Source organism: Anabrus simplex, chromosome 10 (genome assembly GCF_040414725.1).
Source record: "Anabrus simplex isolate iqAnaSimp1 chromosome 10, ASM4041472v1, whole genome shotgun sequence".
In the NCBI taxonomy this organism is placed as follows: Eukaryota; Metazoa; Arthropoda; class Insecta; order Orthoptera; family Tettigoniidae; genus Anabrus; species Anabrus simplex.
In genome coordinates, this window is record NC_090274.1 from 27,966,576 (window position 1) to 27,991,831 (window position 25,256).

Below are 25,256 nucleotides of genomic sequence, written 5' to 3' on the forward strand. Positions count from 1 at the left end.
AAAATTGCAATCTCCTTATTCTTATTGTTTCTGTTTTTTTTTGTTGTTGTTGTTGTTCTTTTCTATTTCTGGTATATTACTTTATTACTTCTCATTTTCCATTATTCTGTTGTTTTCATTGGTCCTGAGATTTTTCTCGCCATGCTTCTTTCTAGTACTTCAAATTTATCTAAACTATAGTTGAAACCTAGACATTTACTTGCGTTAAGACTTTCTGGTTTTAATACCTTATTGAAAGATTTTTAGATAAAGCATTCTTAGTGATGCCATACGCTCTGTCCAACTTTTATAACCTTTTTACAGCAGATTTTTCTAAATCATTTTCTTGAATTATTTCTTTCGGGTATTTGAATTACCGAGCTCGATAGCTGCAGTCGCTTAAGTGCGGCCAGTATCCAGTAATCGAGAGATAGTGGGTTCGAGCCCCACTGTCGGCAGTCCTGAAGATGGCTTTCCGTGGTTTCCAATTGTCACACCACGCAAATGCCGGGGCTGTACCTTAATTAAGGCTACGGCCGCTTCCTTCCACTTCCCAGGCCTTTCCTATCCCATCGTTGCCATAAGACCTATCTGTGTCGGTGCGACGTAAGCAAATAGCAAGAAGAAAGAAAGAAGGTATTTGAATTTCTTTACTCTGTTTATTCGACCAATGTGTGCTGTCAAAAACACTCAAGTGGAATTTCATCACAAAAATATTCCTAATCCACCCAAGTTTTCAAACTATTCTAGGAAAGCTTCCAAACTAAGATTTTTTAAAAAAGAAGCAACCAGAAGCAATAGTATAATAATATTATTCATGTTTTCTTTTTCGAGTTACCTACGCAAGGGAGGTCGTTTAGGAAAAATAACAGTAAGAGCTGCATTTCGCAGGATGAGCTCTTTGTTCTGTAATAATCATCTAAATCTGAAGCTCAGACAGAGATTAATAATAATAATAATAATAATAATAATTTCGTGTGGCTATTTCTAGCCGAGTGCAGCCCCTGTAAGGCAGACCCTCCGATGAGGGTGGGCGGCATCTGCCATTTGTAGGTAACTGCGTGTTATTGTGGTGGAGGATAGTGTTGTGTGTGGTGTGTGAGTTGCAGGGATGTTGGGGACAGCACGAACACCCAGCCCCCGGGCCATTGGAATTAACCATATGGAGGTTAAAATCCCCGACCCGGCCGGGAATCGAACCCGGGACCCTCTGAACCGAAGGCCAGTACGCTGACCATTCAGCCAACGAGTCGGACACAGAGATTAATGAAGTGCTACATCTGGTCAGTACTGTTATATGGAGCAGAAACATGGACCTTAAAAGCCGCAAGTATCAAACGACTTGCCGCCTTTGAAATGTGGTTGCACAGAAGAATGCTTAGAATACCCTGGACAGATATGATAACAAACGATGAAGTCCTAAGGAGAGCTAGGACAAAGCAAGAACTAATAACTATAAAAGTTCGCAAAACAGCTTATCTAGGCCACATATTAAGAGGAAACAAATATGGCCTCATAAAACTCATTCTCCAAGGTAAAATAGAGAGCAAACGACGAGTTGGCAGACCAGAGATAACATGGTTACACAACATCAAGCAGTGGACCAGTATTGAGACAACTGAGAGACTCTTCCGACTAGCAGAAGACAGAAAAACTTTCTCCAGAGTAATCGCCGACGTCTGGGCATCCGGATATGGCACTTGAAGAAGAACAGTAAGGAACCTGGCACAAGTAGACGAAGTGAAAAGAAAAAGCCAGGACTCAGCTAAGGGCCCCATAGCCGCCAACCCACACTTCCAAGTTGAGACCCTGGGCCCCTTTTAGTCGCCTCTTACAACAAGCAGGGGATAGCGTGGGAGTTGTTATACCACCGCCACCCACAGGGCGTAAAGAAAATGAAAGCCTATACCAACAGGTTCGCAGTTATCTACCGCAAGTGCAATACCACTCCTATAGACTAAAAGTGAGGCATGTGATTCGAACGGTAAGTGCAACCCAATATTTACATAATACCTAAGTAGTCTTCTTTACGATCTGTTCTACGTCGCACCGACAGATAGGTCTTGGAATGTGAAGAAAGTGACCGTCGCCTTAAGTAAGGAACAACCTAATGACAATAATACTATATTTTTGTTGTCATTACCTTATTCAGTAAAGAGAGAAAATTAAACATTCTCAAATTTTAATTAAATTTACTTGATCCTAATAATTAGGTTCAACTCCCCCCCCCCCCCCCCCCGCCGAACATTTGCCTATTGTGAACAATGGGTAAACCACGAAAAACATATTCAGGGCTGCCAACAGTGGGGTTCGAACCTACTATCTCTCGAATGCAAGTTGAGAGCTAGGTGACCCTAACCGCACAACCATTTGTTCGGATAAGCTGCCTCTGTGGATCAGCGGTAGAGTGTCGGCCTCCGGATCCTAAGATAGCGGGTTCAAACCCGGCAGAGGTAGTCGGATTTTTGAAGGGCGGAAAAAAAGTCCATTCGACACTCCATGTCGTATGATGTCGGCATGTAAAAGATCTCTGACACATTTGGTGTTTACCCGACAAAATTCAAAATTCATTAAATCTCAGCCATAGACGCCCAAGAGAGTTTCGGTTTACTCGGTCTGCCATATAGTGGGGGCCTAGAGTAAAACGGAACGTCGAAATTGACGAGCAGACAGCCAAATGGCGTCAAATTGAAATGTCTGCACACGGTAGATGAGGCCATACGATTATTAGTATTATTATTATTATTATTATTATTATTACCTTGAATATTTTTCTTGCCAAAAGCCGACTGTAGACTTAGCTCTACAAATTACGATCACCAGTTTTCAAATTATGTTGACAGAAACATAATACAGATGTCGGCTTTGTACCATTTTGTGGGGGCGGTAGAATACATCCACGGTGTCCCTTGCCTGTCGAAGAAGGCGACTAAAAGGGGTCCCAGGTACTCGTAACTTGGGAACGTGGATTGCGACCACGGGGCTCTTAGCTGAGTCCTGGCATTACTTCCAATTACCTGCCTGGCTCCTCACTTTTTCTATCCTATCCGACCTCCCTTGGTCAACTCTTGTTCTTGTCTGACCCTGACGGTATTAGAGCAGTCGAAGACTATGGAGTCTTATTTTTACGAACTTCGTGGCCTTAGTCTTTCTTTGACCGATACCTTCATTTTTTCGAATTGTAGTATCCCTTCGTTTTTCCTCTAGTGTTAACAGCGGATGGTTGCACAGCTGTACTTCCTCTTGAAACGATAATCACCACTACCACTTTTTTACTATTTAGCTGCGTAGGTTATCCATAAACTAGTACGAGTAGCTAAGAACATCACTCTTGTTGTATATGGGAAGAGTATTTTTGCCTGAGAACCCAAAGAATTCACCGCATGAATGGATAACAATAATTAGCAAACGTAATTTAATGCACTCGACTCAAGAGTCATTCAATGTTTGTCAACATGCTGAAGTAACCTTCTGGAAACGCAGTGCCGGTAACTACTTTCTTAATAAAAGGAAACGTCGAAGGTAATTTACTACAACTCTCTTTAAGTAGTTTAAGTTCAATATTTCATGTATTCTCAATATAACCGTGTAGATTTCTATGTTTCTGTCGATCAGATTACGTATTTCGACAGATATTAATAACAAACACAGTAGGACCAAGTTGTATAGAAGTGAAAGAGTATACATGAGCACTTCTGCTGATTCTTGTTTCTCAGAAAGTGAAATTTTGCTTCTATTAATTATTTTCCTATTCAAATAGTGATGAATGCGTTCATGTCATTTACGAGTTATACATTTATAGATATACATGGACAATAGAAAACCAGTTAAATTCTACATGAAAAATAGTTGTTCGCTTGTTTTTATTTCAATGTTCTGTACCTAAATCCTCTAAATTCGAATAGGTACTCTTTCCTTTGGTTATGCTCACTTAAGGACTCAATATGGCGGCTCCATAAGTAACATTCGTGTCTTGACCTCCCTAGACTGACCTCGACACTTGTTGGTTGTTGATCTCTTTCGTGGGGTTGGAATGCGGACGAACGAACAGCCACATCCGTCAAGAGGGCGGTGTAAGGTGAAATCCTCGATCCATATCCTGTGCTGTAAGTTATCGCGTGTGGGCGGGATTTATTTGCTACTTCGTGAAATACTGGAGTTCTTGCTTGTGAGCGGTTCTTTTCTTATACTATAAATGATATATAACAAATGTGTGTTGTAGTAATATAAATGATTCAGTTTCGTGTGCTTGTGTAAATATCAGCCAGAGAAAATGCGAGAATGATGCGATTTTGAAATGACATCACACAGATCAGAGAAGAGTTCAGCAGGCATGGATGTTGGAGCGTCAGGGTCGCGCATTTCTACCGCGCAATCCGAATTGAATTCTGGCCATTGTGTAATCGAACGTTTATTAAGAGAACCATTTAGTACACTTTCTTTTACAGAGAAAAGCAGAATTATTAATGAAGGACAACCACGTCCAACTCTGAATGTAACTACACAACTGAAGTCGTGTGTTCGTCATTTCAGTAGAAATATTTATGAAACAGACCTTTGGATTAGTGGGTGTGAGATCATAAATAAACTTTTCTGTTGGCCTTGTTTGCTGTTTTCTCGTGAAAAATGTGTTTGGAATGACGGTGGTTACAGTGACTTGAACAATATTTATAGATCTAGTAAACGGCATAAAGACTCTGCTAATCACATTAAGTGTGAAAAGGAACTACACATGTTTGGTAGAGGGGCAAGGATAGAAGAAGTTTCTCTCGGTGAACAGTATAGACTTTCAGTAGAGCAGCATAATCAGAATGTTAAACAGAATAGGGAAATACTTGGTCATCTTATTTCTGCAGCATGCTTTCTCAGTAAACAGGGCCTAGCATCTAGATGGCACGATGAAAGTAATTCTTCTAACAGTAGGCCTAAAGGTAATTTTCTAGAATTGTTAAATGAATTTGCCAGGATTCACTTGCCACTCAAGTCACATATGGAAAATTCTACTTTCTTTCGTGGTACGTCGTCTTCTATTCAGAATGATTTGATTTTTTCAATTGGTGAAGTCATTACTGAAACAATTAAGAAAGAGGTGACAGAAGCCCCCTTTGTGGCTCTCATTTTAGATGAGAGCTCTGATATTTCTATGAAATCGCAGATGGCTACAATTCTGCGGTACCCAACTAGAGGAGGATTTGTTGAACGATTTTTGCATTTTTCAGATGTTAGCTGTGATAGCTCTGCTGATGGTTTACTGCAGAACACCCTACAAACAATTGACGACTTTAAGTGTGGCTCAAAATTAATCGCGCAAACGTACGACGGTGCGGCCGTAATGGCTTCTGAGCATAATGGTTTACAGGCAAAACTTCGCAGTCATTTTAAAGCTGCAATGTTCGTTAATTGCTATGCTCATAAATTTAATCTTGTTCTCTCTCAGTCAGCTGGTTTTATTAAACAAGTAAAAGTCTTCTTCATTAACATTTCTGGATTTTCAAGCTTTTTTTCTAAGTCATCAAAACGAACACATGCACTTGATCTAATTGTCAGAAAAAGGCTGCCCTCGGTCTCAACAACCCGATGGAATTTTCACAGCCAAATTATCGAAACTATAAGCAGTCACCAAGCTGATTTGGAACAGTTATTTGAGACAATCGTGGAAAATGAAAATTCTGAATGGGATGCTGATGCTGTTGTTTGTGCCAGAGGTCTTCTAAATATACTAAAAGACATGGATTTTCATTTCTTGCTTATGCTATTTTCTGCTATATTTCCTCATTCAGCCATCTTATTTAAGGTGCTACAGAAAAAACTGTCGGACATTGCTGTTTGTAACAAACAAATTGAAACCTTTGAGAAACACATTATAACTTTAAGAAGCAATTTTGAGAATTTCTGGAAGAGAATGGATGAATTTGTTGCAGAAAGTCGCCCTCCATCTAAAAGATCTCGATATTCAGTCCCTGGAGAGGACAAAAAGATGGCATATAAACGTCTCTATAATGAGATTTTAGATGTCATCAGATTAAACATAGGTCAGAGGTTTTCTAAAACCTCGAAGTTAAAGTTCCTGGGCTTGTTAGATGGTTCTCAGTTTGCTATGTTTTCACACTCATTCCCAGAAGAGTTTTTCAAATCCCTCAAAGATAATTATGGAGAATATTTTGATTTCATGCGTTTGAAAGGTGAACTTTCAGTGGTGTATAAAGACAATGATATGAAAAAAGACAGTGTGATGGAGCTCTACCAATATATTATGTCATTGAAGTTGTGTTCGATTTTCCCAGAGACAACAAAATTGATCCAGTTAGTTTTAACTATTCCTGCCACAAGTGCCTCTGCAGAAAAATCATTTTCATGCATGAAGAGATTAAAAAATTTTGTTTGTAACTCACAAGGTCAGGCTAGGCTTTCTGCTCTTGCATTGATGAACATTGAGAATGCTCTCCTAGAAAGACTGCGATCAACACCCCAGTTTCAGGAACAGGTGATAGAAGTGTTTGTCAGGAAAACTAGAAGAATTGATCTACAATTTAAGAAGTAAGGTATGATAATAGTACTGAATATGATTTTATAAATATAAGTTGATTTTCAACATTTGAATTTATAACAGTGCATATTTATGTTTATAAATCGTTATAAGGTGTTTTGTTCTATAATCTGTTTGCGTTGATATTTACAAAAAAAATTGCATTACATCTCCTAAAGCAAAGGTCAGGAGTCGCCACTGCCATTTGAAAATGTTCTAAGATTCAATTGCGAGTAGAAATAGGTTAGAATACCTACATAACAGAGCTCTGACAACACCACACTTCAGTAAACAGGGCGGGCAGTTTAATGTTAGTGCATTAACGTGCACAGTAGAAACTATGCATAGTAGCACATTCTGTGTTCGAGAGTGGATAAAACTTGAACACTTGCATGGCAAGTGAAGGAAAAGTATATTGACAAGACCACTTGCTGCTTGGGAGTGTAAGACCATTGGTCTAGTTCGCTTCACACTGCACAACGAATAGATTGCTTTATTAACCTGTGACTGATTAAAATTGATCAACTGATCTGCATTTCAGATTTCCTATCACTCATTTAGCTAGTTACTTCTTAAGCGCTTCCAAAGAAGTTGGAAATTTATCAAACATCTCCCTTAGTAAATTATTCCGTTATAATAATGTTATTGGTTTTTACGCCACACTAACTAATTTCACGGTGTGAAAGTTTCAAACAAATGAGACTCATAACATGTAATAATTTCACGGTGCCAGAATATAGTCCCGTAGGAGTTCTTTTACGTGTCAGTAAATCTACCGACTCGAGGCTGACGTATTTGAGCACCTTCAAATACCACCGAACTGAGCCAGGATAGAACCTGCCAAGTTTGGCTCAGAAGGCCAGCGCTCTACCGTCAGAATTTCTCAGCCCGGCATAAATTAACCCAATCCCCAATTTATCTTCCTATAAACAAATGCAGTATTTGCCCCAATTTGTACTCTTGAATTCCAATTTAATCTTCTTAACGTTTAAAAACTCCTCACAAGCTTTTTTGTCTATTAATGTCATTCCACACCATCTCCCCACTGACAGCTCAAAACTTTCTTGGGACAAACCAAAGAAGCAAAGTTATTCCATTTAGTATGCAAGACGTATGGGTCAGAAGTAGAATTTCTAATATACTTCCATCCTATTTCTACCTGCAGTTGAATCTTTATGACATTTTCAAATTATATCTATAGGTTTTAACTTTACAGCCTAATATTCAAGCGGTTTCATCCCCCCCCCCCCAAAAAAACAGACAAAAATAAAGTATTTTCTTTTGCACAAACAGGGTCTTTATTTATGCTTGGAAGGGACTTTCTCGCTCGACCTTGGCCGCCAGTGACGGTTCAGTTGCCGGCTACTGCGAGTGCATATGTACGGCAGAATACGGTGCTCAAAATCATTATCGTGCATTTTACTCACCATGTTTACAGTTTATGCTCAAAAAACATTATCATGCATTTTACTCACCATTTTTACAGTTTATGTTGAAAATGTTTCCCATGCACTGCCAAAATAATCGGCATCTCCTAATGAAGTTTTCAGTTACTGTACCAAGTTCTTCAGCATTGATGGATGCAGTTGCAACTCTTATATTCTCTTTAAGTTCATCTAGTGTGTGAGGGTTGTTCCCATAAACTACATTTTTTAACATTCCCCACAAATAAAAATCACATGCCGTTAAATCTGGGCTACGAGGGGGCCACAGATTTTTACTTATGATCCTCATACCAAACACGCTTCAGTAAGGAGATGACAACCTTTACGTCTATTTTTATTGTTTACTGAACCTGTAGGTTTGAATCTCTTGGCCAGTTGTTTTATTGTCCGATTGACAGGAATGGGTCTCCCTGGAAATTTGCTCGAAACTTTTGTCTTGTCCTAGCGCATGATTTTCTGCGCTTAATGTAAGTATTATGCAGATATACACGTTCACGTAACGAATATTTCACATACATTACACAATCACAATAAAACAATATACAATACGACATACAGTACGCAGTAGCTTCATCGAACAACCTACTATCTCGGAGCTCAGCTCTCAACAACTGCACAGTGCCGAAAACCGTGCGCGCCAGCGGCCGGTAGCGACCTGTCATCTGCGGCCAAGTTAGAGCGATCAAGTCCCTTCCAAGCATAAATAAAGACCCTGTAGTTTATAAATTTATTACTCAAAATTAGTTTCAGCAGAATGAAGAGCCTAACAGTTATAAACATTCCACATAGTCAAACAACTTGTCTCTTTACTCCCGAATCTCTCCCCAGTCCAAAGTTTACAACATTTTCGTAACGCTACTCTTTTGTCTAAAATCACCCAGAACAAAGCATGCTTATTGTGAAAATTTCAAGGATTGAGTTGTCACATCCCACACACGCCATGACAGTTTCAAACTGGGCACCTTTCTTATTTTCATCAAAGGTGGCAGCCCTCTGGGAGGACATGGTGCGAGCTCAATTGGAAACAATAGCAAATTTACCTTAACCACAGCTTGTTTTCTTTCTCTTACATGACTGGAACACTACTGGAAATTAGATTCATCAGCATATTCTGTGCTCTTGACTGTATATAGTCCTTTTCTTTCCTGCAGGCCTACTTCGTTCCTATTACCTTCAGAATCTCAAAGAGTTTGAGACAACTAGCAACATCTAAGATCAGTTGTAGAGTCAGTATTACTTTCCATGTAACAAAATTTATCTTCTAATTTTTGTTACAACTTGTCTGTCCATTCTTCTGTGCTTAATTCACATTAAAGTTTTGCAAGCATGAGATAGTACTAAACTAATGGTAGAGTGGTTTTCACTCTGTCAATGTCTGCTTTCTTCTATATTGGGATTACAATACCTGTTTAATATCAGCTGGTACTTCTGTCCCATACATCTTACATACTAAATGGAATAGCTTTTCTTTGATTGAGAAACCAACAATCACCACTGATCTGCATTTAGAGCAGTCGCCCAGGTGGCAGATTCCCTATCTGTTGTTTACCTAGTCTTTTCTTAAATGATTGCTAAGAATTTGGAAATTTATTGAACATCTCCCTTCAGTGTTCTCTCCAGAAATTTTTGTCGGTTCAGAGGGTTCTGGGTTCGATTCCCGGTCGGGTCAGGGATTTTAATCGCGTGTGATTAATTCTTCTGGTTTGGGGACTAGTTGTTTGTGTTTGTCCCAACACTCTCCTCTTCCTATTCAGACAATACACCACACCACCAAACACCACAGAAACACACAATACTTAGTACATCCCTACATATAGGGTTGGTATCAGGAAGGGCATCCGGCCGTAAAACAGGGCCAAATCCCTCCATGCGACACAGTTCACACCTGCAACCCCACATGTAGTGGGAAAAGCAGTAAAAGAAGAACAATGCCATAGGTTTATGTGATTTATAAATATGTAGGCATATAATGAAGAAATAATGTGTTTGTCCTGCTAAGTTTCCTTTTATAGTATTCATTACCGTTGCTGCAGAAAAAAGTTTAATACACTCCATTTTTCTATGTTCAAAGGTGTAGGTCCCCCCATAATGAAGAGAGAGCCTAGCTATTTGAGAATCGCAATGTCGTTCTCCTTTAGTTTTTTTTCATATTTCTTGTTGTTCCCTCTTCCCACAGAGTACTGTTATTGTGATCAAATTATGGTGTATCCATATTCATGTTCCTATCTTTCTATATATGATTCAAGTAACTTTACTACGTATGTAGTCGTTGATCATCCCCACTCTTATTTTCTTACTCTTCTGTCAATAAATGAAGCTGTTTTGTTTTTGTTTTTAAACTGGCCTTGCAATAACATTATTATTAATTTGCAGGTCCTCCCGTTCTGGAGCCGTTCTTCTTCCCAACGAGTCTTCAAGAGGGAGGAAGAGCTCAGGTGACTTGCAGCATCTCGGCGGGTGATCTTCCGATTCGCTTTTCTTGGCTCAAGGACGGGGGTCCTATCTCCAAATCATTGCAGGTACTATTATAACTTGTATGTTGTTTCATGGAACAGAAAGAACCATAGTCATCAGAATATTGTTGTTCCTTTAAAACACTACTAATTCTGACAGCTAACTGACAGCTGCTATGGCAACCAGGACATGCTTCCCGGCATAACCAATGCACCCTTCTTTCCTTATCTCACTGTCCACAAGCTTGCAGAATTGGGCCCTAACATTTGTTCCTATACAGTTTCTCTCTTTCTGTCTATGGATCAGCAGTAGGGTGTCAGCCTCCAGATCCCAAGATAGTGGTTTCAAACCTGGCAGAGGCAGTCGGATTTTTGAAGGGTGTCGTTACTCCATATCGTACAGTGTTGGTATGTAAAAGATCTCTAGTGACACATTTGGTGTTCACCTGACCAAATTCATTAAAACTCTGCCATAGACCACCCAAGTGCACACAGTTTACTAGGAACATAGGGACATTCACCAAATTAAACAATAGATCACTACATCTGATGAAAAGGAACACTTAAGTTGTGAATGTCCCCTTCAAGCTATATGTAAACCATTACTCATGTTACTATCCAACAGGACATACTTTATAAATCAAATGGCTCAACTATACAACTAAGGAATTCCAACTCCCAGATCGACTCAAGAACACTTGCTTACTATAAGGACAATGACATGCTTCAACACCAACTGCAGCAGTTTTGATGTTTCATTTTGGTTTCAGTTTTGTTTTTTGCTAGTTGCTTTACGTCGCACCGACACAGACAGGTCTTATGGCGATGATGGGACAGGGAAGGGCTAGGAGTGGGAAGGAAGTGGCTGTGTGGCCTTAATTAAGTACAGTCCCACCATTTGCCTGGTGTGAAAAAAGGAAACCACGGAAAACCATTTTCAGGGCTGCCGTTTGAACCTACTATCTCCCGAATACTGGAGACTGACCGTACTTAAGCGACTGCAGCTATCGAGCTCGGTGGTTTCAGTTTTAAATGTGTAGTCAGACTTCATCAGTGTTTTAGACTTAGATATCAAATTGCATTCTTTATTATTGGTTGTATGTAAACATATGTTTTCCATTAGATGATGACTGAAGATGACCCAATGTATGCAGGGTCGCAATGAGTACCAATTATGTAGGACACTATATTAAGCTAATGGTACTGAATAGGTGGGACCTTTCTCTACCCTTTGATATTCATAACTTGTGATCTGCCAGAGACGCTTAAGAGAAATTCAGTTTACTTTGCCATCTAGTAAGCCTAGAGTAAAACGGAACATCGAAATTGATGAGCAACCAGCCAATGGCATCAAATTAAAATGCTTGCACACAGTAGCTGAGGCCATATTATTAGTATTATTATTCCTGATAAGTTTCTGCTTATGCAGGTCGTTCACAGAGTCTCTTCCACTCTTCTCTTTCTTCCCACATTCTATCACTGTCCGCCACTGTAGTCCTCTCCAATTTATGTCATCCACCTGATCCCTCCATCTTGTTCGTGGTCTTCCAATTGGTCTTCTTCCAGATTCTGTCTATTCCAGAGCTCTTCTTCATAATCTTTCTTGTCCCATTCTTTTGACGTGGCCGAACAGTTTCAGTCTATTTCTCTCCATAGTTTCTTTTAGAGGGTTGATCTGTAGCGTGTTTCGTATGGTTTCATTTTATCTTGTCCCTCCACCGGGCGAGTTTTCCGTGCGGGTAGGAGCGTATGGCTGTGAGCTTGCATTTGTTCCATCCTAGCCAAGCAAGTAAGGGTGACCTGGAGGCTTGTAAACTGAAAGTGAAAGAGCAAAGTGAGAAGATGAGACTCCATCTAAATATTGGTAAGACAAAGATTCTCATAACAAGTGGTAAATAATTTTTGTTTGCTGGGTTCAATCAGAACTAATAATGGCTCTAGCAGTCCAGAGATCCTCCATTGATTAGCACTTGGCAGGGTAGCATTCCACGCCCTACATAAGATCTTCCGGTCATCAGATGTACAGCACTTGCCGTGCTTCTTCATTTAGGTATAACAGTGATTAAGCCAGACTGAGTGCCTCAGACTGTTGAGGTGAGGTGTTAGCCTTCTGACCCCAAGTTGGCAGTTTTGATCCTGGCTCAGTCCGGTAGTATTTGAAGGTGCTGAAATACGTCAGCCTCGTGTCGTTAGATTTACTGACATGTTAAAGAACTCTTGTGGAGCTGGCTCCCTAGCGTCTCTGAAAACCGTAAATAGTAGTTAGTGGACTGTTTTGAGGCACAGTTTCACTGCACCTTCCCTTATTATCTTTTTCTTTCTCTTTTTAGCTCTGTAGAACATGTTCACAACTCTTCTGGCTTCTAAAGCATCATTTGTTAATGGGATTGAGATCCTCCTCGTCGTGAACATTATTCTTCTCTTCACTTACAATATTGTCGCCTGTTTGTGCCTCTGCTGTAAGTAGGCTGTCATCTATTGATGAACACTTTTCATCATCACATCAATTGAGAATATCACAGTCTTCTTTCCACAGCAATTCAGAGAACATCGCATTATCACTGTCATCAACATCATCTTCAGCAAGCATTTATTTCTTAACTTGATGAAATCTTAATCAAAACTGAGGTTTAAAACGGCATTGTCAATGGGGTGGACACACGTTTATTATATTAATCAAGGCTAAAAAACATTTACCTTGTGAGAAATACAGTGATACCTTAGAATACCTGATGCTATAGATAGGGTTTCCATATGTCCCAGCGGCTGTGAGCTTGCATCCGGGAGATAGTAGGTTCGAATCCCACTATCGGCAGCCCTGAAAATGGTTTTCCGTGGTTTCCCATTTTCACACCAGGCAAATGCTGGGGCTGTACCTTAATTAAGGCCACGGCCGCTTCCTTCCAATTCCTAGGCCTTTCCTATCCCATCGTCGCCATAAGACCTATCTGTGTCGGTGCGACGTAAAACCCATAGCAAAAAAAAAAAAAAATATGTCCCGGAAAACTGGAATATCTTGTGTGTTTGTATCTTTTTATGGCACAGATTAGAATCTCAGCGTACACATATACTTTAGTGTGAAATACTTCTCATTTTCAGATAGAAGAAAGAGCTGCAGGCGACTTCTTCAGCATGCTGGTGTTCAATAAGGTGACATCCCACCACAGCGGAGCTTACACTTGTGTAGCTAAGAACAATGCTGCTAGTGTCAACTATACAGCACAGTTGTTAGTCAAAGGTAAAAAGCAAGGCTCCTCTTGAAACTTAGAAAGCCAATATCTTTTTCAGTATTTTTTTTTTTTTTTTCAGCTAAAGGCAGATGTTTAATCCGGGTTCCTTCTTATTATACTGTTCTTGATCGAGTATGGCTCTATCTTGTGTTCTCCATCTACTTCAGTACCCTTTCTTCTTCTCCCTCTTAATATGTCCAAACCACCTCTGTTTATTTCTCTCCATTCTGTCTGAAAATTTTTCTATTCTTATTTCCTTCCTGACATCTTCATTTCTTATCCTGTCCTTTTTTAACTTTCCTATCATATTTCTTAAAACTTTCATCTCACTGGCCTGGATTTCACTCTCCTGTCTTTTCATCAATGTCCGTACTGTATGTCAGCATAGGGCAATCTAATATAAATTTGACCGAGCAAGTGGCTGCGCAGTTTGGTTCATGTAGCTATCAGCTTGCATTCAGGAGATAGTGGGTTTGAACCTCACTGTACCGGGCAAGTTGGCTGTGCTGTTAGGAGTGCACAACTGTGAGCTTGCATCCAGAAGATAGTGGGTTCGAGCTCGAATGTCGGCAGCAAATGCTGGGGCTGTTCCTTAATTAAGGCCACGGCCACTTCCTTCCCACTCCTAGGCTTTTCCTATCCCATCGTTGCCATAAGACCTATCTGTGTCAGTGCAATGTAAAGCAAATTGTAAAAATAAAAATAAAAAGTAAATTTGTATCCTCATCCTGAGATAGTGCAGCTCTTCTCAGGAACACCTCCAATGGAGATGAACAGCACGTATCATTTTAACCACATACCAGACCTTCTGCCATTCTTAAATTTCTGACAGTACCAGGAATTGAACCCAAGCATCTGAGGATGGCAATTAATAGCATTAACCATTACACTACAAAGCTGGACATGGAGTATTAATACATCATATGCATCACCTCTTTACACTTCCTTCTTCCAGATGAAGTATCTCATACTCTGATAAAATTAATTTCCCCGTTGTATACTTTTATAAATCTCTGTGTCCAATCCTGCATCAGTTCGCTTCCATAGTACCTAGGTACTTGAAGCTGTCCACAATTTTATGGTCTTGCCCTTTGGGTTTTACAGTACCTTTCCTGTCTCTTTCCCCTCTAGTCAACACCACTTGTCTTGTTTTTCTCCATGCTTGTTTTCATTCCATATTTACCAATTTACTTGCTCAGTTGACCTCGTAAATGAGTTTAATTTACAACTTCATAGCGGAGTGCCGAGGCATAGGAACACAGAAGTGGTGACACCAAGCGCAGTGCCAGTAATGACAAGCGGATGTTGTTGTCTCAAAGAAGCGGCATGATTAGAAAGCAAACAAAACAACTCGCCAGCTATATACATGCTCAGAATAAATAATTAAATTTTTTGCTGAACTGTAACTGGAATATTTTGACTTTATTTCTATCTATTGCAAAACCACTGTTCGTCAACCCAACCAACTACTGCAGGCATTCTAACAGTACTGGGTTAATATTTTAAAAGTATTTTCTGAGTGTTATGAACCAATCACTATTGGAGTTTTCGAACATTGTTGTTAAGAAACTTGAATTCTAACATGACTACAAGGAGGATGTTGTAGGATGACTACTCTGTTTCCTATCATCAGCAATAAGTACTCCACTCACTCTAAAAATAGTCTACACTGTCATCCACTATACACATAGCTACAGAAATAATTGCCATCCTTCATGGAAGGTGTATTGTATGGTCGGCAGTCTGAGTGTGCAATCATTAATCTTCGTTTGATAGTTTTTTTGCCTACTGCAGTCCATCCAGTTTTAAGAGTTTTTTTGCCTATTGCAGTCCATCCAGTTTTAAGATATTAAACCTTATGAAGCCAATTTTACTTGAAAATTAAATGCGTCCATTAAACAGGGATATTTTTCCTTTTTCAAAATTATAAAAGGAAAATTGGGGATGCAACCATTATGTGGTGGCATCCATTATATGAATAAATTCCATACGTTGGTCTCTTAAGTATTCTATCCACTTCTCACAATCAGTTTCATTCAAAGTACTTAATTCTAACTCAACTGTGCATTCAAAAAAGCTGAAGCCATTTCAACTCTGGATTGTTTAGCCATCCATCCATCAGTATACACTACATAGCTTAACTTAAATGTTATTTTCTTGTTTCAGTTGCTCCTCAGTGGATCATGGAACCTCAGGATGTTGCTACATTAGCTGGGGGTTCAATTTCTATTCACTGCCAGGCTCAAGGTTTTCCTGAACCTCGCATCACCTGGCTCCGAGGTCGAGGTTAGTTACCTGAAAGAACTCTACTCTTTTAGGCATATTAGCAACAGCAGTATTCAGTAAAACCTATCCATAACAAGATGAATTAACAAACAAGTAGTCTGCGCAATGTGGGTTGTGCTGTTGAAAGCTTGTATTTGAGAGATGGTATTCAAAGCGCACTGTTGGCGTCCCTGAAGGTGGTTCCCTGTTATTTCCTTTTTTCACGTCGGGCAAATGTGACTGTGGTCACCTAAAACTACAAGCTTGCAATTATGCATGGATAATTTTATATGTTACAGTGAAACCTTGTTAAGACGTTTCTGTAGGGGACAAGGAAAAAGAACGTGTTAAGCGAGAAAACGTACTGATAAATAAACGAATAAAAACTATCCAACAGGGATATGGAAACACTAAATATGATGTTTTCCAACATGAAGGCATTTTACGACGTGTATCCGTGGGTACAGTGAAAACTGTAGGCCTATCTACCATTTCTAGAGATGAGAGGAAAGTATTAACAGGTATAAAAAACACCAGACAACAAATATGTAAACATGTGCACAGGCGCCCATAAAAATATCTAAGTATTGTTGCGGAACACACTCTTTAGAAAACAAATGTTAGTAGAAGCCTTCCATTTCAGAGCAGTGGGTTATTAAACATTATTTCCTGGTTACACTTCTAGACATTGAATTTGAGGATTCCACGACCATGTGCAACTGCGAGGAATGACTGTGGCCGCCATTTTGATGCAAACAAAACTTTGACCAACTTGAGTGACGAGTCAGAACTCAAAGGTGAGAGTTACAACATTGCGACCTCTGCGTGCTTGTGCCAGTCGACTTTCTGACATTTTAATTTTATCTTCATTAAGTTATTAAGGAATTTCACATTTTCCATATCAATAACTAGGCTATCACAAGACAAATCTGCACCACGCTAGTCAATTTCACACGATTATGTTCTTAATCCACATACAGGCTACCATATCGTGCGACAAATATTAGCCAAACTTAACCGTACCAATCAAAAAATACATTTTTACCCTCTGAATGGAATGCAGAATACAAGCACAAACAGGCTCATTCTGCTTTTCAACAATCTTGCTGCTAACCGGGAAGCAAAACTGAACATTTCTGATGCTAACGGCTTGCTCCCCGAAAGTGCAACTTATCCTTTGAAGTTCAGGAAGGCCTTTTCCCTTAATCACGCAACTGTGATGATGGCTCTTACCCAAGTGGTAAATCACGTTTCTGTCAGAAGGGATGACAAATACAGTAACATTTTCAGATGTAGGAAAAATGTGATCATACCAAGCAGTAATAGCAAAAAATTTTTGACGTGATAAGTGAGGTATTTTTATATAGATTTAATGTGATGAGAATCAGGACTTCAAATTTACGACATGTTAAGTGGGAAAATAAGTTAATCAGGAGCGCACTAATGATTTTTCACTGTATATTGAGTTGGAGATATGACACAGTCAACCAGCTCCTTGGCAGAAACATGCAATAGTGAATAAAACCCTCCACATGGGGCAGGCACCAGGAAAGGCATCAGCTGTAAAGTTGAGTCTGGTCATCATGTGCGACACACATCACACTTGTGACTTCAACAAGATGTGGAAAATCAGTGTAAAAAGAAGAATACGAGACTGGATTGTGCACAGATTTTTATGTAAATCAGATTCTTGAAGCTTAACCCTTGAGCTGTGGCATTCGACTATAGTTGGATTCAAAAAAATTTCCAGTCACTGTGATATTCGACTTCAGTTCACATACCAGTAACAGTGTAGCCATATGCTATACTGAGGAGACCCACGAGAGTTTGAGTCTGACGTTTAGCGTCACTGGCGAGGAAAGGTTGACTAACTCTGCTCGAAAATGGTCTGTTGCTATGGCAATAAAAACAGCAATGCCACATTTTTTTAAAAAGCTTATGCCACATGGGTTGGCTTGCTCTCAGTCACTTTAGTGGTATTATTTGGAGTGGTACTGTGTTAGCTGTGTTACTTGTTGCTACTTTATGTATTTACATGTTTGTTGTTTCTTGAATATTATTTATGTTGTTAGTTTTTTTTTTTTTTTTTTTTTTTTTTTGTTAATCAGTGGCTAGTTGTACAGTTCTATTCTGTATTTAACATGTGCATTTATTGAGGTTATTGTCAGAAACTAATGATTTTGTTAGTCTTTATGAAATCTCATATTTATCGGCAATGACGTGTTCAGTCTTAAATGCTGGAATTATTAGCACGAGTTTAAGAACAGGTCAAAGTTTATTGAATTGAATTGCATTGCATGTTTTATTAAACACTCTGCCTGCATGAAAGGGTGATATGCCACAGAAGGAAGTAACTATGACAACGCAACATACTTCGTAGTTACTGCTTTCGCTACTCAAATATCAGACTCCAACTCTCGTGGGCCCAACTTATTCCCCTTTACTCCTTTAAAGAAAACATTCTTTTGGAGCCACAGTGTTGCCAACTTGCATATTCGTGGAAATATCTCTAGTAGCCCACTGTATTATTATAAGTAACAAAGCCTGAAGTCACTGCTTTATTAGAATTGTTGCTTGTTAGATAATAAAACCAAATTTACAGTCTTTATTATAGTCAGCAATAATTCATTGTTGAAGTCCATCAGTTGTCAGTATGTACCCGAACATAGCATATAAAATATGAAATATTTTAGTTCAATCAATACTGATCTACGTGTAGGGCAGTCGCCCAGGCGGCAGATTCCCTATCTGTTGTTTTCATAGGCTTTTTTTTTTAAATGATTTCAGTGAGATTGGAAATTTATTGAACATCTGCCTTGGTAAGTTATTCCAATCCCTGATTCCCCTTCCTTCCTATAAGCAGGGCCGGATTAAGAGGGGGGCAAAAGGGGCTGCAGCCCCGGGCCCCTTGGCACGCGGGGCCCCGGCCCTTGGCCGAACCTAAAATTGTATAAACCGGGCGAGTTGGCCGTGCGCGTAGAGGCGCGCGGCTGTGAGCTTGCATCCGGGAGATAGTAGGTTCGAATCCCACTATCGGCAGCCCTGAAGATGGTTTTCCGTGGTTTCCCATTTTCACACCAGGCAAATGCTGGGGCTGTACCTTAATTAAGGCCACGGCCGCTTCCTTCCAACTCCTAGGCCTTTCCTATCCCATCGTCGCCATAAGACCTATCTGTGTCGGTGCGACGTAAAGCCCCTAGCAAAAAAAAAAAAAAATGTATAAAAAGGCCTACTGCTCCACCTCCGTGCATGTATATGAATATTTGCGCTTGCAAAATATCGAACACGCACTCTTCCTTCCTTCTTATCAGTTGTCCGCATTAGTATTTCATCACTGCTAGAATCAATTACCGTACGGAGACACGAATCCTCGCTACTTACGCACTGTAATTATTGTAAAGGTTATTGTCGACGAAAATTTAAATCTGGCAGCTTGCGAGTACGGGCAGAAGGAAAGGGGGTGAAGAGGTCTGTGAAGTGAGCGGCAGGGTACAGGGGAAGCACGGTGGAATGCTGATGCTATACTATATCTTTGCATCAGGAAGAGAACTTCCAGTTCACCTCTGATTATTGAACCATTCGTAAGTTACAACTGTAATGTTTTTGTAAAATGGATAGAAAATATTCTAGTGGTGCCAAACAACGTAAGTTCTGTTTTGTATGTCGATTTGATAGTGATGATGAGACAAATGTAAAATATGTTTTGGCATTATGAAATATTAACATGAAAAATAGAGAAAAATTGTAGTCTATTTCAATACTTCCCAATTCATTAATTTAAGTGCAAGTAGTTCTATAACGACTCCAGTATGCTAGTCTTACGTGATGTTATGAATAAGGGTCCCCACAGTTTTAAATAGCCCAGGGCCCCCAAACACCTTAATCCATCACTGCCTATAAGTGAATATTTGGCCCAATTTATCCTCTTGAATTCCAACTTTACCTTCATATTGTGATCTTTGCTACTTTTAAAGACGCCACTCAAACTTATTCGTTTGACTAATGTCATTCCACACCATCTCTCCGCTGACAGCTCGGAACATGCCACTTATAATCTATCAGTTTCATGTCCGTATTGATACTTGTATTCACAATCACAAAGAATGGGTACCGTCCATGTAATCAATACTTTATTATGTCTTATTACTATGCAGTACTAGTTTCGACCCTCACAGGGATCATCCACAACTGGTCATGAGATCCAAAGTTAACATATAAAAACATTACTAAATCTAATGAAGAAAGTCACATGATATGAGTGATAATATTAAAATATATAATGATATTATGTGTCCTCTGGTTTAAAAAACAAGCGTCGATATTTTATGACATGCATATGTTACTTAAAATTCTGGTGTACTGTTCGTGAGTAACAGAAAATTTGTTAAAATACAATTTTTACACTTAAAATGTTTATAGAATTCTTGAGGTACACTTTGGAGTTTAATTCATGTTGGTAAATCATTGCATACGTTTCTTGTAGTTTGTACAGAAAAACTGCTGTTATCAGTGAGTTCAGAGTTTGGAAAATAATCTGTTTTTTGCACCAGAGTGCATATTTATTTGTTCAGTCAAAGATGTTCCGTTCCAAAATCATTTTCTAACGTTTGGTTCATGTCTCTCTTATTATTCACTACAGATCGTGTGGCTTCAGATTATCAACCTCTGGATCATGCAGGAGGCCATATCCTGCTAGCGTCTAATGGGAGTCTCCTCATTCCGTCCGTTGGACCACATCATGAGGGTTATTATCTCTGCAGAGCAGACAATGGCATCGGAGCAGGACTGAGCAAAGTTGTTGGGATATCGGTAAATGGTGAGTAGATTTTGCTACCGTATTTACACGAGTAATACCTGCATTCTTTTTTTTTAATTGAGGCGCGAAATTGGGGGTGCGGGTTTTATTTGAGTCAATGTTGGCATTTTTTTTTTCAAAATCAGCCTTCCTAAAGTTAGGGTGCGGAGATTATTCGTGTAAATACGGTACATAATAGCTCATTAAATACAGGATATATTGTATTTAGATATGTAATGGAAAGGAATAAACAGGTGATGAAAGTAATTATAGAAAGGTCGTTCATTTCTCTGTCCGCTCAGGATTTCCAAAAAACTGCAGCTGTGATGGCCATAGAAAGGTAGGAACATGGAAAGAAACACACATAAACAGAATGATAGTTTGTGTAGGAAGAGAGAAAAACAGTAAGAGGAGAAACATGAAAACACAAAAAGATAAGGACAATATCCACATGTTCATTTACTCCAATCTTCCAATAGAGAGGTTCATCGACCCATCTCTACTCAAGCCCTGACAAGCTCATTTCTGCTACCCAACAACTTCATTAGAAGGTTTGTTTGTTTTTTCGTTTGTTTTTTTTTTCCCCCCCTCCTAGTTGCTTTACGTCGCACCGACACAAATAGGTCTTATGGCGACGATGGGACAGGAAAGGCCTAGGAATGGGAAGGAAGCGGCCGTGGCCTTAATTAAGGTACAGCCCCAGCATTTGCCTGGTGTGAAAATGGGAAACCATGGAAAACCATCTTCAGGGCTGCCGACAGTGGGGTTCGAACCAACTATCTCCCGGATGCGAGCTCACAGCTGCGCGCTCCTAACCGCACGGCCAACTCACCCGGTTTAGAAGAATGGGCCTCAACACTGACTGAGGATATTGTTTGTCCTGTGTTCCTATTCTTTTACCGTCCGACTCGTTGGCTTAAATGGTCAGCGTAATGGCCTTCGGTTCAGAGGGTCCCAGGTTTGATTCCCGGCCGGGTCGGGGATTTTAACTTTAATAGTTTCATTCCAATGGCTCGGGGGCAGGGTGTGTGTGGCGTTGTGGTGTATTCAGCATTAGAAATCATCCTAGGTAGGGCCCTCATCTTCAAAGACATGCAGGTCGCCTAATAGGCCATTTACTAGAAAAAGAACTGCACCAGGCCTCTCCAGAGGCCATACGCCATTATTATTATTATTATTATTATTATTATTATTATTATTATTATTATTATTATTATTATTATTATTCTTTTACCACCTGTATTTATCTTCGTGTCTTTCCTTTTCTTATACTTATCTGAATCATTATTCCAGTCGTATTCACGCAACATGGTTCGCCACTTGCATCGCCAATATCTTTGTATGGTATGGCTGTCGTATGTTAATTTCTTCCGCAAAATGTTATTGCTCAGTGTACAAGGCTGCCAACCTGTCTACTTGGAACTAAGACTACAAAAATGATTTTTTTTCTTGCCGGCCTCTCTGAACGGAGTGTGTTCTAATGACAGGCTACCAATGACAGAGATTGGCCTGGGCCTATTAAAAGATGTTTTTCCTTGCTGTGTGATAGCAGCGCATTCTATGTGGGCTAGTGGTGAAAAGCTGAATTAATCTATACTAACATTTGTTAGCAGACAAAGTAGGGGTAAAATTAACGTAAAATTAAGCAATTTTCTCAATTGTGTCAAAAGTTGAAGGGCTGAAGGGGTCTGGAAAGGTTTCAAATTGTGAGTCTTTGATAGCTCTATCAAACTAAAAAAAAAAAAAAAAAAAAAAAAAAAAAATCATTTCATATATAACATCCGGCCTAAATTCAGTTCTGGGAAAACGGCAAAAAATCGCTTGTTTCATTTATTTTTATTTTTTGCAACTTGCTTGACGTCACACCGACACAGATATGTCGTATGGCGACGATGGGATAGGAGAGGCCTAGGAAGTGGAAGGAAGCGGCCGTGGCCTTAATTAAGGTACAGCCCCGGCATGTACCTGGTGTGAAAATGGGAAACCACAGAAAACCATCTTCAGGGCTGCCGACAGTGGGGCTCGAACCCACTATCTCCCGATTACTGGATACTGGCCGCGCTTAAGCGACTGCAGCTATCGAGCTCGGGCATTTTCTTTTTGATTCATATCCTAGCCAAATTACCTTATTTACATAATTCTTTCTGTAATGTGTTCCTTGGTTCAATACCCTTAGGTGTTTTCTTGGCTTTCTTCTTACCCTACACTCATCTCACCTCAAGACTGAAGATCTGTCAAGATGGCACCTCAATGAGTGTTGATGTCTACCCTCCTGATGAAGTTGGGAAGCAGAAACAAGCTCGTTGAGGAATGACAAGAGAGATGTGGGAGAACTGGGATTGTCTCAAGTATTATTACAATATTATAAGTCCACCTGTTCAATACAATGCAATATGATCCACTATTTCATATGGTCAAATATTTTTTTATACATAATACATAAAAGTCAAAGGTACATGTTTCACCCTCCTTACGGGCATCATCAGCCTATATCAATCTTAAAAATAATACATATACTTATAAATTATAGGTTAAAATGTTGAAAAATGATTTCATAAAACATTACACAATAACATCTAAAACAACGATAATGCACCAAAGTATGTTAAAAGATTGTGAATTAACAGTTTTGAAGATTAAAACGTGATTAAACATGAAATTTTGAGAGTTTAAAACTAAAATGGATCCATATTTTTATAATATCATTAAGACTGTGATGGCCTTGAGTATAAATACAATCATCAAAGGGGGATGTTTCTTCAATTCCCAAGTTGAATCCAAGGTGGTAAAATCACTGTCAGTTATTTAAAACGGAAGAATGTAATAAACAAGTTAAAATGTATATGTTTGGGATATCTGAAAGTCGAGAAGAAAATGGAACTTCTGTAGAGGCGTTGCTTATGATAAAACGTATGTCAAAGCTAGCGGAGTTCGGAAATTATGTGGTAGTCGAATGGATCTAAAAGATAGTCAAGTTGATGTGATAATTCCATTGAAACATTTGTTGGAAGAAATGTTCAGGATTTTTCGTACGGAGCGTATTAAGTATGTCAGGTTGTTACAGCAACGCTAGCTTGACTGGGTTTTCGACTTTCGAACATTTTAACCTATAATTTATAAGTATATGTATTATTTTTAAGATTGATATAGGCTGATGATGCCCGTAAGGAGGGTGAAACATGTACCTTTGACTTTTATGTATTATGTATAAAAAAATATTTGACCATATGAAATAGTGGATCATATTGCATTGTATTGAACAGGTGGACTTATAATATTGTAATAATACTTGAGACATACGTCAACTTCAATACGGATCCAAAATGAGAATAAGAACTGGGATTGACGAGGAGAGAGCCTACGTATTTGAAGAAGTGGAGATTGTCCTTGTTCTTTTCTGTTTCCATGTTTGTACTTGTCTCCTATTTCTGTCACTCTCTCTTCCAACACTGACCTGCCATTGTGTTCATCCTGTTTTATATGTATTTAAAAAAAATATATATATATATATCTCTCTCTCTCACACACACACACACACAAGGTGTAGAAACTGAATGACTTTTCACTCAAGGAGCTTTCTCTTCTTTTTTCTTATCTATTTTTCATTTTGACCATCTGAGGACCATGTTAATTCATATCAGCTTTGTTTATTCTGGTCTTTCCCCTTCTCCATTATTTTTTCATTCTCATACTTTGCAACCTTCTTCGCTCTTTTGTCCATGACAATTTTGTTCTGGGCCTTATTCTGTACTGTAAACCTGTGGAAGCCTAAGTTTCTAATTTAGAAATCACTGTTGTATATCCCTGGTTTCTGTATTCCCATTTCTTCTAGATCCCTTTGTACCTCTTGGATCCAGCGTACTTTGGTTCTCTTGTTTACAAGAAACTACTATTTGTAGTGTTATTACACTGTGTTGTTTATTGAAAGAACTACCTGTATATAGTTCATTGTTCCACCATTTGCAGAGCCAGTGAGGTTTGATGTGACATCGCGTAATATCACTGCCCGACGAGGAGACTCTGTAACGCTATCATGTGACGTGCAGGGAGACCATCCAATTCAAGTAGACTGGGTGTTCAATGGACAACGTCTGCATCACAGCTACAGGTATGCACAAATCATATTCGTACATCAAGATAGTGATAGGTTTGAATATTGTGTGAATGCAATGAGCAAAATTGTAATTCACTAACGTTGCCTTAACCCATTGAGCCCTGCATATTTGTTGGATTGGAACTGTATTGGGGCTGGAATAATTTTGAAAGAAATAGTGATGCTTTACATGATGAGAAATTTATTATTTACAAGAGCATTAAAGAGTAAATAGAACATCTTATGAATTACTCAGTGCTACATCACACCTGTCATTCTTGTCAGTAGTTGAAGAGCACGCAGTAAGCTTCGAAACACTGTTCCAAATGCAGCAAAACTTTACATATTTGGCAGAACCATGTCACTTCAGCTCTCTTCTTGTGTTTTGTGCTAACTTCTGGCTCTGGAGGAGGAATTGCTTTCGTACAGTGGGTGGAATAGGAAGTAGGGAAATGACTCCAACTCCTAGA

The 25,256-nt window shown here is 39.3% G+C and overlaps 1 protein-coding gene and 1 long non-coding RNA gene across 2 annotated transcripts in view; one reads left to right on the forward strand and one right to left on the reverse strand.

The window, feature by feature from the left end:
- Positions 1-25,256, forward strand: part of Dscam3 (Down syndrome cell adhesion molecule 3) — a 1,308,845-nt gene that overhangs the window by 1,188,628 nt on the left and 94,961 nt on the right. Inside the window, exons 12-16 of the mRNA XM_068229415.1 lie at positions 10,324-10,469; positions 13,503-13,641; positions 15,800-15,919; positions 20,538-20,714; positions 24,660-24,801. Of these exons, the coding sequence (XP_068085516.1) occupies positions 10,324-10,469; positions 13,503-13,641; positions 15,800-15,919; positions 20,538-20,714; positions 24,660-24,801 (724 nt within the window). The remainder of the gene's footprint in view (positions 1-10,323; positions 10,470-13,502; positions 13,642-15,799; positions 15,920-20,537; positions 20,715-24,659; positions 24,802-25,256) is intronic.
- The window catches only part of LOC137502374 (uncharacterized), a 288,122-nt gene that overhangs the window by 74,394 nt on the left and 188,472 nt on the right, over positions 1-25,256 (reverse strand). The gene's annotated exons all lie outside the window — the stretch shown is intronic.